At 41.5% G+C, this 14,447-nt stretch overlaps 1 protein-coding gene across 1 annotated transcript in view; it reads right to left on the bottom strand.

Annotated features, from left to right (window-relative positions):
* Window positions 1-13,760, bottom strand: part of LOC139450788 (glutamate receptor 3-like) — a 50,400-nt gene extending 36,640 nt beyond the window's left edge. The window contains exon 1 of the mRNA XM_071232623.1: window positions 13,226-13,760. Coding sequence (XP_071088724.1) covers window positions 13,226-13,310 — 85 coding nt within the window. The 5' untranslated portion in view covers window positions 13,311-13,760. The remainder of the gene's footprint in view (window positions 1-13,225) is intronic.
* Window positions 13,761-14,447: the final 687 nt, after the last annotated feature.

Raw genomic sequence — 14,447 nt, 5'->3', positions numbered from 1 at the left:
CATGCATTTTGAGTTTGATTTGTGTTTTCAGATCGACTGAGTTTGGATTTACGCCACTATTAGCAATATTGAAGCAATATCACGGCAACTGACACAGAGCTTCACACGTTGTGTGGAATCTAACTCGGGCCTTCGGCGTGACAGGCGAAATGTGCTTTTAAAACTTCAGTTACGTTTCATAAAACATTCAAACAAATGCGATAGGCTTAGGCTCGCTTTGATTCCTAACCTTCAATGTTGACAGAATATGACAACTTGAAGGAAGCACAACTGGAAAGAGGGCCATCTGGAAACCAGAATATTCCAATAGCAGCTGTATTCAAGTCAAAGGAATGAGGAAGTCTTCTCGGAGAGAGTCTGACAAATATTTGACTTCTTTGAGAAGATATTGCAACATGGGATGGGAAATTTTCCGTGAAGAAGTGTGGTGAGGTCCTGAATCGATTTCTAGAACAAGACGAACTGTCACGTCTCCCTATCGGTCTGACAAGGATTCATGACTTCTGATATGTGCACAAGGAACTAATGATGAAACCGTTAATGTTTGCGAGCAATAAAGTCACACAGATCAATCTTGTCTTGTCAGCAACCTCATTGCCTTTGACGTGGACAACGTTTGTCTCTTACAGGATGAAACATAGCCCTGCCTTCTGCCCTTTCAAGAGCCTCTTCCAATTCAAGGTGGCCAATAGCTGGCAATGGTTGGAGATCTTTCTATTTGACCCAGACCCTCCCGACACGCATCGTTCGTGGTTGCCAATAAAATGCCAGAGAGTAGATTGGAGAGATACCATACCTCAACAGTATTGGGTTTCCAAGTCTCCAGAGGTTAAGTTGCGGTGTTATGGTAGACGCCATTCTAGATGCATTGGGGCAGAAGGATTACCTGAATGACATAACCTGTTCACATGCTCCTACCTATCAGGATGTTAGCCGAAGATCCTTCTTAAACCATAGGTACATGTTTTTCTTTGCTTTGTTATTAAACGCGGCATTCAGCATTATTCCAGCTGCATGTATATGACGGCTGGCTGCATTTGAGTCTGGACCAGACAAATCCAGTGATTGATACTGAGCATCGATCCAGGAGATCAGGGTATGATGACATGCATTCGGCCAAGTCAGCGAGTCTGACCACCCGATCCCGTCAGTCGCCTCTCACAGAAAGCATAGTGGCCTTTTACAGCAAGCATGGGTTGCTGAAGACCTATTCCACCCAGGATCTTCAAAGCCATCTGACATACATTTAGCCTCTAACGACCGGAATAGACTGCTGGAGACGTATTCTAAAAACATGACTCATGGGAACGTGGAATGTTCATTGAGAAAGATGTAATCCGTGAGATAATAACTATCGCCATCAGGATACCTCTTCACTGACAATTATATATCCTTCATATTCAGCTGATCCTGATAAGGGGTGGTGTTTAAAACGCTCTGACTTTCCGGGTTCGATTCCAAACATTAGTAATATGTGTGAAGCCCATTTCAGACACCCACATATGCGCAACTATATACTTGAGGAATTAGTATATACGAGACGTAATATCCTTACTACCGGGGTTACAATGTATTGTCGTCATTGGTATGGGAACATTGTAGTGCAAATTAAATTCTTATACAATAAACTACGGTTAAAACGAACACGCTTATAACTAACTGACGGATATAACGAACTGTATATTTTTGGTCCCGTTCATTTGTTGTATATACGCTGGATACATGCTTATAACGAACTACGGTTATAACGAACCAAAATAAGTGGGCCCTTTGAGTTTGTTATAACCGTAGTTTACTGTACTTTATACGAGAGAGGCAAATGTGTCAACCCACATTCCAAGGATCGCGTTCATCACACTATTCAAGCTCTAGTCACTCATGTGCTGAATCGAATAAAGCATCTACCCACTACATAACTGTCTTGTCAAACGTAACACTGAACAGAAGTTCAGTGGGGATTTTGATATTTGATCACACAGTGCTTCATAAATATTACCACCAGGATCTTATTTACCCATTTTAATAACATTAAGGGCTCCGTATCATTTCTTTACTCCAAGTCCCATGACGCCATCTGCATATTGTCCTTGAAGATATCCAGACAATCTTCGTAGTATCGCATGTCACATTATTATAATTCCGTCAGTTTTCACGATATGACGTTGTGTGAAGGACGCCCAATGTGGACAGCAGACGCCAGAATTCATTAAATTTCCGAGCCACAGCATTATGAGGTATTCCCTGCATAAATATAATGGACAGTAAATGGGCAATCAGGGCGGTTTGTGCATGGGACCACAGAGCTCATAATTTAAATCAAATTTGTATGAAAAGAGACAGCTGGTCGCTAAAATTATTGAGAAGGTTCTGAAAAACCCCTAGTCACGAAACATGTCAAAATATCTGAATCTTAAATGTTTTCATAAATAACGATAACCAAAGGGGACACGGCCGCGGATTGTGTAACGTTTGCTCTTGGTGCATGAGTATGCACTATTTGTACACGGACATGCCCTTTTTGTATAGTATGTGGATGTTGATTGTTGTTTAACGCCGCACTCAGCAATATTCCAGTTATATGACGGCGGTCTGTAAATAATCGAGTCTGGACCAGACAATCCAGTGATTGACGTCATGAGCATCGATCTACCCAATTGGGATACGATGACATTTCTACACAGTGAAAAGTAGCGCCTGAGACCATTGGGTCACCGGATACTTCAACACGATTTGCGTTATTCACATGACCACATGACCATCACTTGTCAGATATACTTGTACACGTATCCGGAGCAGACAACCCAGTGACTGACATAATGAGCATCGATCTATGCAGTTAGGATGACATACATCAACCAAGTCAGCGAGCCTGACCAGCCGGTCCTATTTGTTGCCTCTTATGAAAGTATTGGTGGCTGATCTTCACAGGTTCCTTGTTCAGGAGCACGCCCTCTTTGTACACGAAGATGCGCTCTTTGCACATGAACACGCCCTCATAATAATTGTACATGGACATGCCTTCTTTGTACATGAACAGGCGGTCTTTGGGGGCACGGGTGGCCCAGTCGCCTAAGGCGCCGCGATTCGCTGTGCAGGGTTGTGTCCCTTGGGTACGCCAGAAGCCTATGATTGTGGGTTAGAATCTCGGTTCTCTCCGATTATGTTTCTAGGTTCGTTAGCACCATACTCGTGTTCGTGGGTTTTATCGAAAGGGTAAACGTCTGAGACATGCATCACTTCGGGCTCTCCTTCCACATTAAGCTGACACGCTGTGATACAAGTGGAATACTGTTAAAAGTGGCGTTAAACTCAACTTATTCACTCACATGCGCTCTTTCTACATGAACATGCCCTTTTTGTTCATGAACATGAGCTCTTTGTACATGAACATGTGTTCTTTGTACATGGACATGCACTCTTTGTACATGAACATGCGTTCTTTGTACATGGACATGCGCTCTTTGTTCATGAACAAGTCCTCTTGTACAGGAACATACCCTCTTTATACATGAGCATGCCTTCTTTGTGCATGAGCATGTCTTCTTTGTTCATGAACATGAACTCTTTGTACATGGACATGCGTTCTTTGTACATGAACATGCCTTCTTTGTACACGAGCATGCCTTCTTTGTACATGAACATGAACTCTTTGTACACTCGGAAACTTGCCCTCTGTGTACAGGAATATACGCCAAGGCCAACCTTAAGCGATACACGCACGCCTCGTGACAATTACATATCTCGTTATTCATGCGTGGGCATACTTGGCAACCAACCAAGAACCATTAAATCATCGTCTTCCGACCTAATTATTCCCCCAGGATGTCTATTGTGTGCCGTTAACCCTTTGGCGTGTTTAATAATTCGCAGGTTTCAAGAAAGAAAGCGTGAGGTTCCTGGCTGGCGTTAAAAATATGTAAGTGAGTGGGTGAGTATGGTTTTACGCCGCTTTTAGCAATATTCCAGCAATATCACGGTGGGGGACACCAGAAATGGGCTTCACACATTATACCCATGTGGGGAATCGAACCCGGGTCTTCGACGTGACGATCAAACGCTTTAACCATCAGGCTACCCCACTGCCCGTAAGATAGAGAAACAAGCGACAAAAGGACCGAAGCTTCATTTGCAAACACTTATACCTCATGTATCTCCTTCATATGCAGATGGATCTGATAAGGGGTTACTGGGACTAGCTCAGCTTTGTTGCAGCATTCGGTCCTCGTGTTCCAGCTTCGATTCCCTACATTAGTACAAACTGTGAATAAAAGTGACACAAGGCATTTCCATAATCATAAGAAATATCTTCTCTCTGTACCAAGACAAACCAGCAGCTGATAGATGACAGAAAAAGCTTACAGAAAACAGATCAATGTATTGCCAAGCAACAGGCTGAAACCATACATGTAACCTGGCATCTCAGTTCATAAAAGTAACGGGGCGGTCGGGTAGCCTAGTGGTTAAAGCGTTGGCTCGTCACGCCGAGGACCCGGGCTCGATTCCCGACATGGGTACAATGTGTGAAGCCCATTACTGTTGTCCCCTGCTGTGATATTGCTGGAATATTGCTAAAAGCGGCGTAAAACCATACTCACTCACTCATAAAAGTAACAACACCTGTTTCTGACCCTTCTTTACATTACCTGTCTCAGTGCACACATTTCATAATACCTCATACCCTTTTTGTCCCCAAACCAAGTCTAGCTCTTAGAAGGAGTGCGTGAGTGAATATTTTTGTAAGCCAAAATAACAGTACGACGTGCAAATAATCGTGGATCATACAGGCAAGTGGATGAACACATAGTCCAAAACTCACTCCTTCTTGGTACGATAACACGCAATGAAGTTAGTCACCAAGCGTGCCTACGTGCCTACGTGCCTACGTGCCTACTCGCCTCTCATGGTATGGATAAGCATGGGGCATATGAAAACCTATTCTAACTAAGACTCCATTGGCTCTCTGCAAACCATATCCTCATATCAGAAGAATCTAAAGATAAGCGTGGAGTACTAGGGATTTATTCTAACCCTGAATCCCTACGGGTTCTCATTAAGAAGACCCTACTAGAGTAGGTTACTGAAAACTATCTTTCCTGGTGTACCAGCAGGAGATTTTCATATCAGAGTCCTGTGACCACAAGAATGGGTTACTGAAGGCCTTGATGTCCTGGTATACCAACAGGAGATCCTCATATTAGGGTCCTGTGACCACAAGAATGGGTTACTGAAGACCTTGATGTCCTGGTATACCAACAGGAGATCCTCATATTCGAGTCCTGTGACCACAAGAATGGGTTACTGAAGGCCTAGATGTCCTGGCATACCAACAGGAGATCCTCATGTCAGAGTCCTGTGATCACAAGAATGGGTTACTGGAGACCTAGATGTCCTGGTATACCAACAGTATATCTTCATATTAGAGTCTTGTGACCACAGGAATGGGTTACTGAAGACCTAGATGTCCTGGTATACCAACAGTATATCCTCATATTAGAGTCTTGTGACAACAGGAATGGGTTACTGAAGACCTAGATGTCCTGGTATACCAACAGGAGATCCTCATGTCAGAGTCCTGTGACCACAAGAATGGGTTATTGAAGACCTAGATGTCCTGGTATACCAACAGTATATCCTCATATTAGAGTCTTGTGACCACAGAAATGGGTTACTGAAGACCTAGATGTCCTGGTATGCCAACAGAAGATCCTCATATCAGAGTCCTGTGACCACAAGAATGGGTTATTGAAGACCTTGATGTCCTGGTATACCAACAGTATATCCTCATATTAGGGTCCTGTGACCACAAGAATGGGTTTCTGAAGACCTAGATGTCCTGGTATACCAACAGGAGATCCACATATTCGATCGGGATGTTCAAAGATGATCCTCATATTGAAAAACTCTTGCGACAAGCGTGGGCTACTGTAGACCTATATAGAATCCTACCAGGACACAAATTAAACAGAGGATGTTAAAGTTTGTGACATGAGCCATTGATACGTTGGTGGTAATTCAATTGTTGGGCGGTATCTGGTGGTGATGCTTTGGAAAGTTTGACTCGTATGGACAACGTGAGCTGAACCGTGTTGCCAGATTTTGGAATCAATGTTTCCACTCGACTGTACAATCTACACTGACTATGTCATAGAAAGTGTATATGCGACTGTACAATAATGTCTTTGATAATATTATTGAGCGTATATAAATATTAACTATTGTTGTATATTGGTAATTAAAATTGTTATGCTACATGATGCCCATAATGTTACCCAGGAGAGATTGATTTTTCACATTGTGAGATTGTGATACATTGTGATATTGATAACTGATTATTGACACGATGAGGTGAGATGAAATGGGGTTCAAGCTTAGTCCAAGATAATTGCACTTATATAGCGATGTGCATGCACGTGTGTGTGTGTGTGTGTGTGTGTGTGTGTGTGTGTGTGTGTGTGTGTGTGTGTGTGTCGTGCTAATCCGGACTGATGCCGATTTATAGTGCTAGCCCACTGAGATACCATGCCGCAGTTTAACACGAATACCCCACTCAGACACAGTATACTGACTCCGAGCCGACCAGTCTTTCTTTTAACCCCTCAACGCCGAGCGCCAGGGTAACAACAAGTTCCCTAAACAACAAGAACCCCGGACCTTCCGCTCACCGGGCGCACGCTCTACTACTAGACCACGGAGGCGGTGAATATTGACAAGGAACCTGATTTGTCGGATAATATTGTACTGGAAAAATAATCAGTTAATATTATTTGTGCTTTAGTCGTGTCTCTACTATTATCAAATCTCCTGTAATATATTGTTTTCCATGTTCAGCTGTATCTGACACGTTATGGTCCTGTAAATAACGCAAAAGTCACAAATCGTGTTGGAGTATAAGGTAACGCAATGGCCAAGGCGTTACTTTTCACTGTGTAGAGCTGTTATCTTACCTAATTGGCTTGTCTGATTCAGATTCATTTTACAGACCGCATTCATAAAGCTGGGATATTGCTGACTGTGGCTTTAAACAACAAACAAATCAAAGTGGTGTTCAACCAAACTCCCTAACGCACTCACATACAATTAAAAAGTTCGGATCCACATCGTGTCATTGTCTTCTGGGCGGAACCATTGTTACACATGTTTCTGTGATGCGTTCTTTATTTTTTCAGGTGAACACTTACCTTGCCCTTGAATGTGTTTGTGACGGTTGTCACCAGTGGGGAAGGATACGCTCACCTTTTCGCGAACACCATGGTATTTTCACTATTTGATTGTAATTCACATCCTTGTGACAGCCGGAATCGTACAAAGAACTTTCTTATGGTTATGAAAGGGTTTTGTCGCTTATGTTTTTGTAGAAAGACACATCAGCAATGTAGCAAAGTAGCAGATGAACATCAACCAATTGCAAACATGGCCTCTACAGCTGAAGCACGAGCATGAGGGCACAGCTGTACAACCATGAAGTGGATCCAAGGGCCAATGTAAACATGCGTTATGAAACAACTTATCTTTAAGAAGTGAAGCTTTCAGAACATTTCTCCAGGGACCACGTGTGTAGTTTGTACTGCTATTGCAGTAAGCGCTTTCATTGTTTCTGAGCGGTTATTACCCTATGCAAACATGACCAATTCACTTTTAAGCCCAGGAGAAACCTCAGAAAACAGAACATGACAGAAACAATTATTTTGTTTCCCAAGAGGCTTAGACAACTATGGAATGGAAAAATAAAACAATTCCTATAGAGAAAATGTTTATACATGAAACTACATTTTAAAACTAAATTTAAATACCACTGAGGTTTGACAATTAGCCTGTTCCAGAGGTGGTACTTGGTGGCAGATCCTGATATCAAGGTCAAATCGCTCGTAACGAAGCAAACCAGACTTCTAGATTCAGTCCTGAATAATTCATTGTCGAATGGACCCCTAAGAAGATTATATAGTCCCAAGAGCGTGTGTTTTCAAAACACCATCTCACCAGATATGTCCCGGACTGTTGCAAGTGGTGGAGAGGAAAATTTCTTTTATCGTGTACTCCAGTTTTTCACGCCTTGGTTGCTAAAGACAAAGCTCTCGCCTTGGTTCACGCCTTCTGGCTGTGTTTAATGACTCTGTTTGAGTCAGCCTTGGTTGTATCCAACCGACAGAGTGACTGGTTTTAGTGAAGGTGTAAGTTCACCAGGTTTTTCTTTCTGTGTTATTATAGGTTAGATCGAATTCATTTGTAGAAGATTTTAAACTTTTCATTTTAGTCGTCTTTGTTTACTAAAAAGACAGCCTTCCTTATTCAACAAGTAGCATGAGGTCAGGAGAAACTCTGAGATCATGACACAGAGGGTGCTACTGAAAAGTGTACAGAGCTTCTCAACATGGGATTGCGTCTGTCAGTGCTAGCTAGAATATACCCTTTGAAGTAATACCTTGTTTTTGAAATGATGGAAATGGTTTTCTGAATGTCTATTTTGTAGACCAATGGCCAATCAACAACGAAATACAATCACATGTGCACATACATTACATGTTCAGATTATCAATCATGTCGATAATATGGGGTTAGTATTAACGCCATACCAAACCACAACCTGACCTTAATTTCCCTTGTGCCTATGACCCGCTGGATAACGAAATCTACAAGCAAATCAAATTATGACTGTGTACATATATGAAGACCCAAACATTACACCTTCCACACTCCTCTTTCTCACTCTCGTAAATGTGTCATTGTGTGCCATCGATTCGTCAGGCTGTTATTCTATCATTAGTCACGTATATGTATGTCATCTTTCCCTTTATGTCGAGCAATATTCGAGCAGATCTAGCCTTTGGTGTGTCTACACTCGAATTTCAATTGAGCATGCCTTCTCTAAGAAGATTACAGGCAACGATAAACGACTCTTTGTCAAAAGTTGTATGATGAGGGTTTCAATTTAAGGTCTCAGTAAAACTTTCAAAAAGTTGTTTTGTAGGCATTTGGAGTCATGCCGCATTCCTCAGTGACAAACATGTTTTCCGATGCAAATCCTTATTCGGACTTGGACCTTAAATTCCCATGTTTTACAGCCTTTACATGTGTTTGTGACGTGTGTCACCGGTATGGGCAGGATAAGCTTCCCTTTTCGTGAACACCTGGTATCATTCCCTATTTGATAGTGATTCATACACACATGCTTTATATGATGTAGTCGGTATTGAACAATGGGCTGTGCTTTTTGCAGATATTTCTTATGATTATGAAAAGGATTTGTCGTTAGTTTATGATCATGGAAAGAGTTGTAAACCTCGGTCAAACACTTTGTCATTTTCTGGTTGTTTTGGAATAATCAAGTAAAGCTGACAGATAACAAATGAACAGAATTTTAAGTGTGTACATATCATATGTTTATACAAACAAACCAGTGGTTGATATTATGATCAACCTTCTACAATTGAGTGTTAGTGAGTTGGGTTTAACCCCGCCTATTAACATTATTACAGTTATATCACGTCGTGTCAGCTTAATATGGGAGGAAAGGCCGAAGTGATGCACCACTTCGGTGAAACCCACGAACACGGGTGTGGTGCTGACAAACCTAGAAACATAATCGGGGCGGACCGCTATTCGAACCAACAACAATAGGTTTCTGGCGTGCCCAAGGGACGCAACTCTGCACAGCGAATCGCGGCACCTTAGACGACTGGACCAGCCCTGCCCCCTCAACCTTCTACAAAAACGGGGAAAAACGACACGCAATCAGCCAAGTAAACAGGGTCCGACTGACCATCCAGTTTATTTGCCAAGTAAACGACACGCAATCAGCCAAGTAAACAGGGTCATTTCTATGTGTTCATGCATGTGTTTGGCACGGGTGTCACCGTTGGGACAGTATATGTTCACCTCTTGGCGAACACCTGGTATCATCACTATTAGAACACTATTCTGGGGAACAACGACTCGCAATCAGCCAAGTAAACAGGGTCCGACTGACCATCCAGTTTATTTGCCAAGTAAACGACACGCAATCAGCCAAGTAAACATGGTCATTTCTATGTGTTCATGCATGTGTTTGGCACGGGTGTCACCGTTGGGACAGTATATGTTCACCTCTTGGCGAACACCTGGTATCATCACTATTAGAACACTATTCTGGGGAACAACGACACGCAATCAGCCAAGTAAACAGGGTCCGACTGACCATCCAGTTTATTTGCCATTTACGCCAACAGTACCAAACGTAGATCATGAGAGGTGGCCCTGTTCTTAACCGGGTCCCCACACCTGTGTCTGTAATGTGTGTGTGTGTGTGTGTGTGTGTGTGTGTGTGTGTGAGTGAGTGAGTGAGTGAGTGTGAGTGTGTGTGTGTGTTTGTGTGTGGTGTGTGTGCGTGCGTGTGTGGTTGCATACATTAAATGTTTCTGTGTTGAATCAACGGTATCTGCAATGGCGTTTTCCAGTCTGCACTGACGTTTTCTCTTCTTATTTTCTTGCAGTAACACAATAAAGTGTCCTCTGAACAGTGGCAACAGACTCGCTTCTGTTGCTGATATGTTCAAGGCATATCTGATAAGTAAGCGAAACGTTCCATATTGCATACACTGGCAGAATCAAACCAGAGTCATATGCGTGACACGATGACACATTGACCACTCGGCTACCTTATCTCACCATGAATATAAATAGTTGACCCCCAAAATGAGTAACTGGTATAATCCATGGACCCCAGTAAATGTTTGCAAATGCGTCTCACAATGTTTCTTTCTAATAGTATGGTAACATAGATATCACCATTTGAGGGATGGTATGACACTGTTCGGCAGGATATTGATGTATTGACTATCTCCATATTTATTAAACAGTAAATATATCCACGAGTTAACCCTTAAGACGCGCTGTCATTATGGTGAATAAGTGATGAGGATCATGGCGTGATCATGTTGTGTTCAATAGTATTCTCAAAGACGATGAATTTAGGTTCGTTTCTAGTTTGGACATAGGGACGTTAGGGTATTTCCAGTGGTTAAAGCGTTGGTTCGTCACGTCGAGGACCATGGGTCATCTGCCCATAAGGGTAAAATGTGTGAAGCCCATTTCTGGTTTCTTTTCCTTTAAGATATGGATCGAATATTGCTTAGTGTCAAACTTTACTCACATACTCAATCATGTGGAAATCACTCTAAAACACACACACACACACACACACGCACGCACGCACGCACGCACGCACGCACGCACGCACGCACGCACGCACGCACGCACGCACGCACGCACGCACGCACGCGCGCGCGCACGCATCACACACACATAGTTTTTTAAACCTATGAGGAAAGTATAAGCTACAATGCATTGATGAAGCTGATATGGATGCAGCAAACGTGTTGTTATTCATGCAGTTAATTGCAGGGAAAACAGAATATCTAAACAAGAGGTACTCTATTTTATCTAATGTTTACAATACTCTTTCTATGTCATTTCTATGTGTTCATGCATGTGCTTGGCACAGGTGTCACCGTTGGGACAGTATATGTTCACCTCTTGGCGAACACCTGGTATCATCACTATTTGAACACTATTCTGTTCATGATACAGTCAGAATTCTACAATGGACAAAGAGATGCCATGTTATTATTTTTTGGTATGTTGCTTTCATGTATGTCAATATGACAATAAAACATTAACCATTTACAGACATGATTCATTTTACACCCAAAAGGGTTCCATCACGACAGATACACCCGCTATTGATAATTTAGTACTATTAGACAAAAGCAGGTATAGAAGTAAATTCAAGCTGTCAATAATACCATTAATTATACACAAGTTCTATCGCGAATACCATACACCGCTCAATGGATAATTAAATGCGTCAGTATCAATATCAATACCATTCAACTGGTTTGAAATGTATGGGAGTAATACAATACAGCAATAAAACAATATAATGGCAACAAAACAATTAATAAAAGCTTATTACTTATAAGCTTATAAAGGATCATGACAAAATAGTCCTGCATCATCGTCATTTGAACATTGAAGTGAGTCAAGAGAGTCATAGGTGTCTACAGTGAACGTCAATCTCATGGGCATACTATGCAGTTTCCAGTGTAAAACCAGTATTGGCATACCATTCATTTTCATTGTTAAAAATGACGAAGGTAATCTGATTCATATTTATCATACATTGATTGTTAACGTCTATATAATATTCAATATATAACCTCTAGATCAATCTAATATGTGCATACCATGCATTTTGTTATTTAATCCTTACGAAGGTATTCTTGTTCCTATTTATCGTACACTGTTTATCTCTGTACACTATTCAATATATAACTGTAATGTACATCGACATGAGCAGGAACTGATGGTTCTTAGTTAATTCGGACGAAGGTATTCTTGTTCCTTTTTATGATACAATGTTAATCTGTGTACACTATTCAATATAGAACTGTTATGTACATCGACATGAGCATGAAATGATGGTTCTTAGTTAATTCGGACGAAGGTATTCTTGTTCCTATGTATCATACACTGTTAATCTGTGTACACTATTCAATATAGAACTGTTATGTACATCGACATGAGCAGGAACTGATGGTTCTTAGTTAATTCGGACGAAGGTATTCTTGTTCCTTTTTATGATACACTGTTAATCTGTGTACACTATTCAATATAGAAGTGTTATGTACATCGACATGAGCAGGAACTGATGGTTCTTAGTTAATTCGGACGAAGGTATTCTTGTTCCTTTTTATGATACACTGTTAATCTGTGTACACTATTCAATATAGAACTGTTATGTACATCGACATGAGCAGGAAATGATGGTCCTTAGTTAATTCGGACGAAGGTAAAGTGACTGTATCGTACATGGCATATTGACATGCATATAATTAATACAGAACCTCTATATTAAACCGATATGAACATGATATGCATGTAGATGATATAATGATACAAATTTGTCCCGGGTACGACAGCCAGACTATACATAATAAGCATTACCAGTATATACCATAAAATGTTGAGGTGAAGAAACGGAAAAGCAGACACCATATATAACGTCAAGGCTAGAGAATGATCAGTCTCGATTATCTGCCGAAACAGATCCCATTGGGTGTAAAAGACAAAACAGTGGTGACAGTTATATGAATGGATCATAGAAAATCAGAGATGACACCTGGTGTTCGCGAACAGGATAAGCTTGTCTTGCTCTGCAAGGAAGTATATAAAGAAAGGACAGTGTACTTACCAATGGGTACTTTCTGTGATGAATTGTGGCCCTCGGGAATGATACCAAATATGAAGATGAGTACGAATATCCATACATGCACCATCGAGATAGCTTGGATGAAGGAAGTAATTGGATATTTGTAGAACTTGTACAAAGCTGCCCAAAATGCTGCAAGGTCCCGACTAGATTATGTCAGTTCCCAAGTTCAATGAGCAGAACTCGCCATTGATGGGACGCCGATTGGGTGAAAGGAGCCAGCGGTTCCAAGTCAAACAGCAGAAAATTGTGTGCAAATATTAACATTGTGGCATTCTGGACTGAGCCACCTAATCAGTACTGCACACGTTTAGCCAGGTCTCCAACACGATTCGGTACTGATTTTCTCATACGGTGTTCAGTGACACCGCTGTCGTAAGCTTGATATATAATGAAATAAACGCACAGCAGATAAATTACATTTTGTCAAGAGAAGGAAACCATCCGAAATCAGGAAATGTTCCGAAGAATGCCCATGTGACATATATTCATAAATGATTAAACAAACGCAAGCACGTTGGAGTTTTGGTGGCGAAGGATGCTCTGCGTCCGAGCTCACTTTTGGCACTCGCTCATAAAGTTAATTTCTATACGCCTTCTCTGTATTGATTGCTGTGATAAAGGCCGCATGTTGGCAATCGCATCGCAACTTTGAATGTGGGGTTAAACGCTCAACAGATGAGCGAAAAATAGATCGATGGAATGGTATGTTATCTACAACATGATGCCAACCGCTTCATCACCTTTTTATGAAGCTCTTGGAGGCGTTTTTTCGGCAGTTTGTTAACAGTCCTTACATTCTGAAAGATCAAACCTATGACACTGCTTTACGAAGGAGTTTCTAAACGTCCTGATGTGGTTGTCCTAACGTTGCTTTACCAAACAAGCACACGGTGATTAAACTCGAGTGCAAACAAATCGGAGCGTGACTGCTATGGTGGTGACGCGGGTCGGGTGATTACATGCAATTTCACCATCTTCAGCTTAATCAATACCCTCTGTTACAATAATTGAGATGAACGTGCACAGAATCGAGGCGCTAGGCATACCCTATGTGTTTATTCTAAAAAGATAAATATTTACTTAGTTCATAAACCCATTTAGATTTTCGATTGCACGAGTAGATTTTTAGGGATTGTCGTTCTCAATGATTGTTCGCGTTGCACTCACCGTGTAAAGTACTTTGGAGGCTAAATGTCTCAAA

This window comes from Haliotis cracherodii, unplaced genomic scaffold, assembly GCF_022045235.1.
Source record: "Haliotis cracherodii isolate W230 unplaced genomic scaffold, xgHalCrac1.p SCAF_8, whole genome shotgun sequence".
Classification (NCBI taxonomy): Eukaryota; Metazoa; Mollusca; class Gastropoda; order Lepetellida; family Haliotidae; genus Haliotis; species Haliotis cracherodii.
The sequence above is the reverse complement of the archived record's forward strand: the minus strand, read 5'-3'. Positions and strand labels throughout refer to the sequence as shown.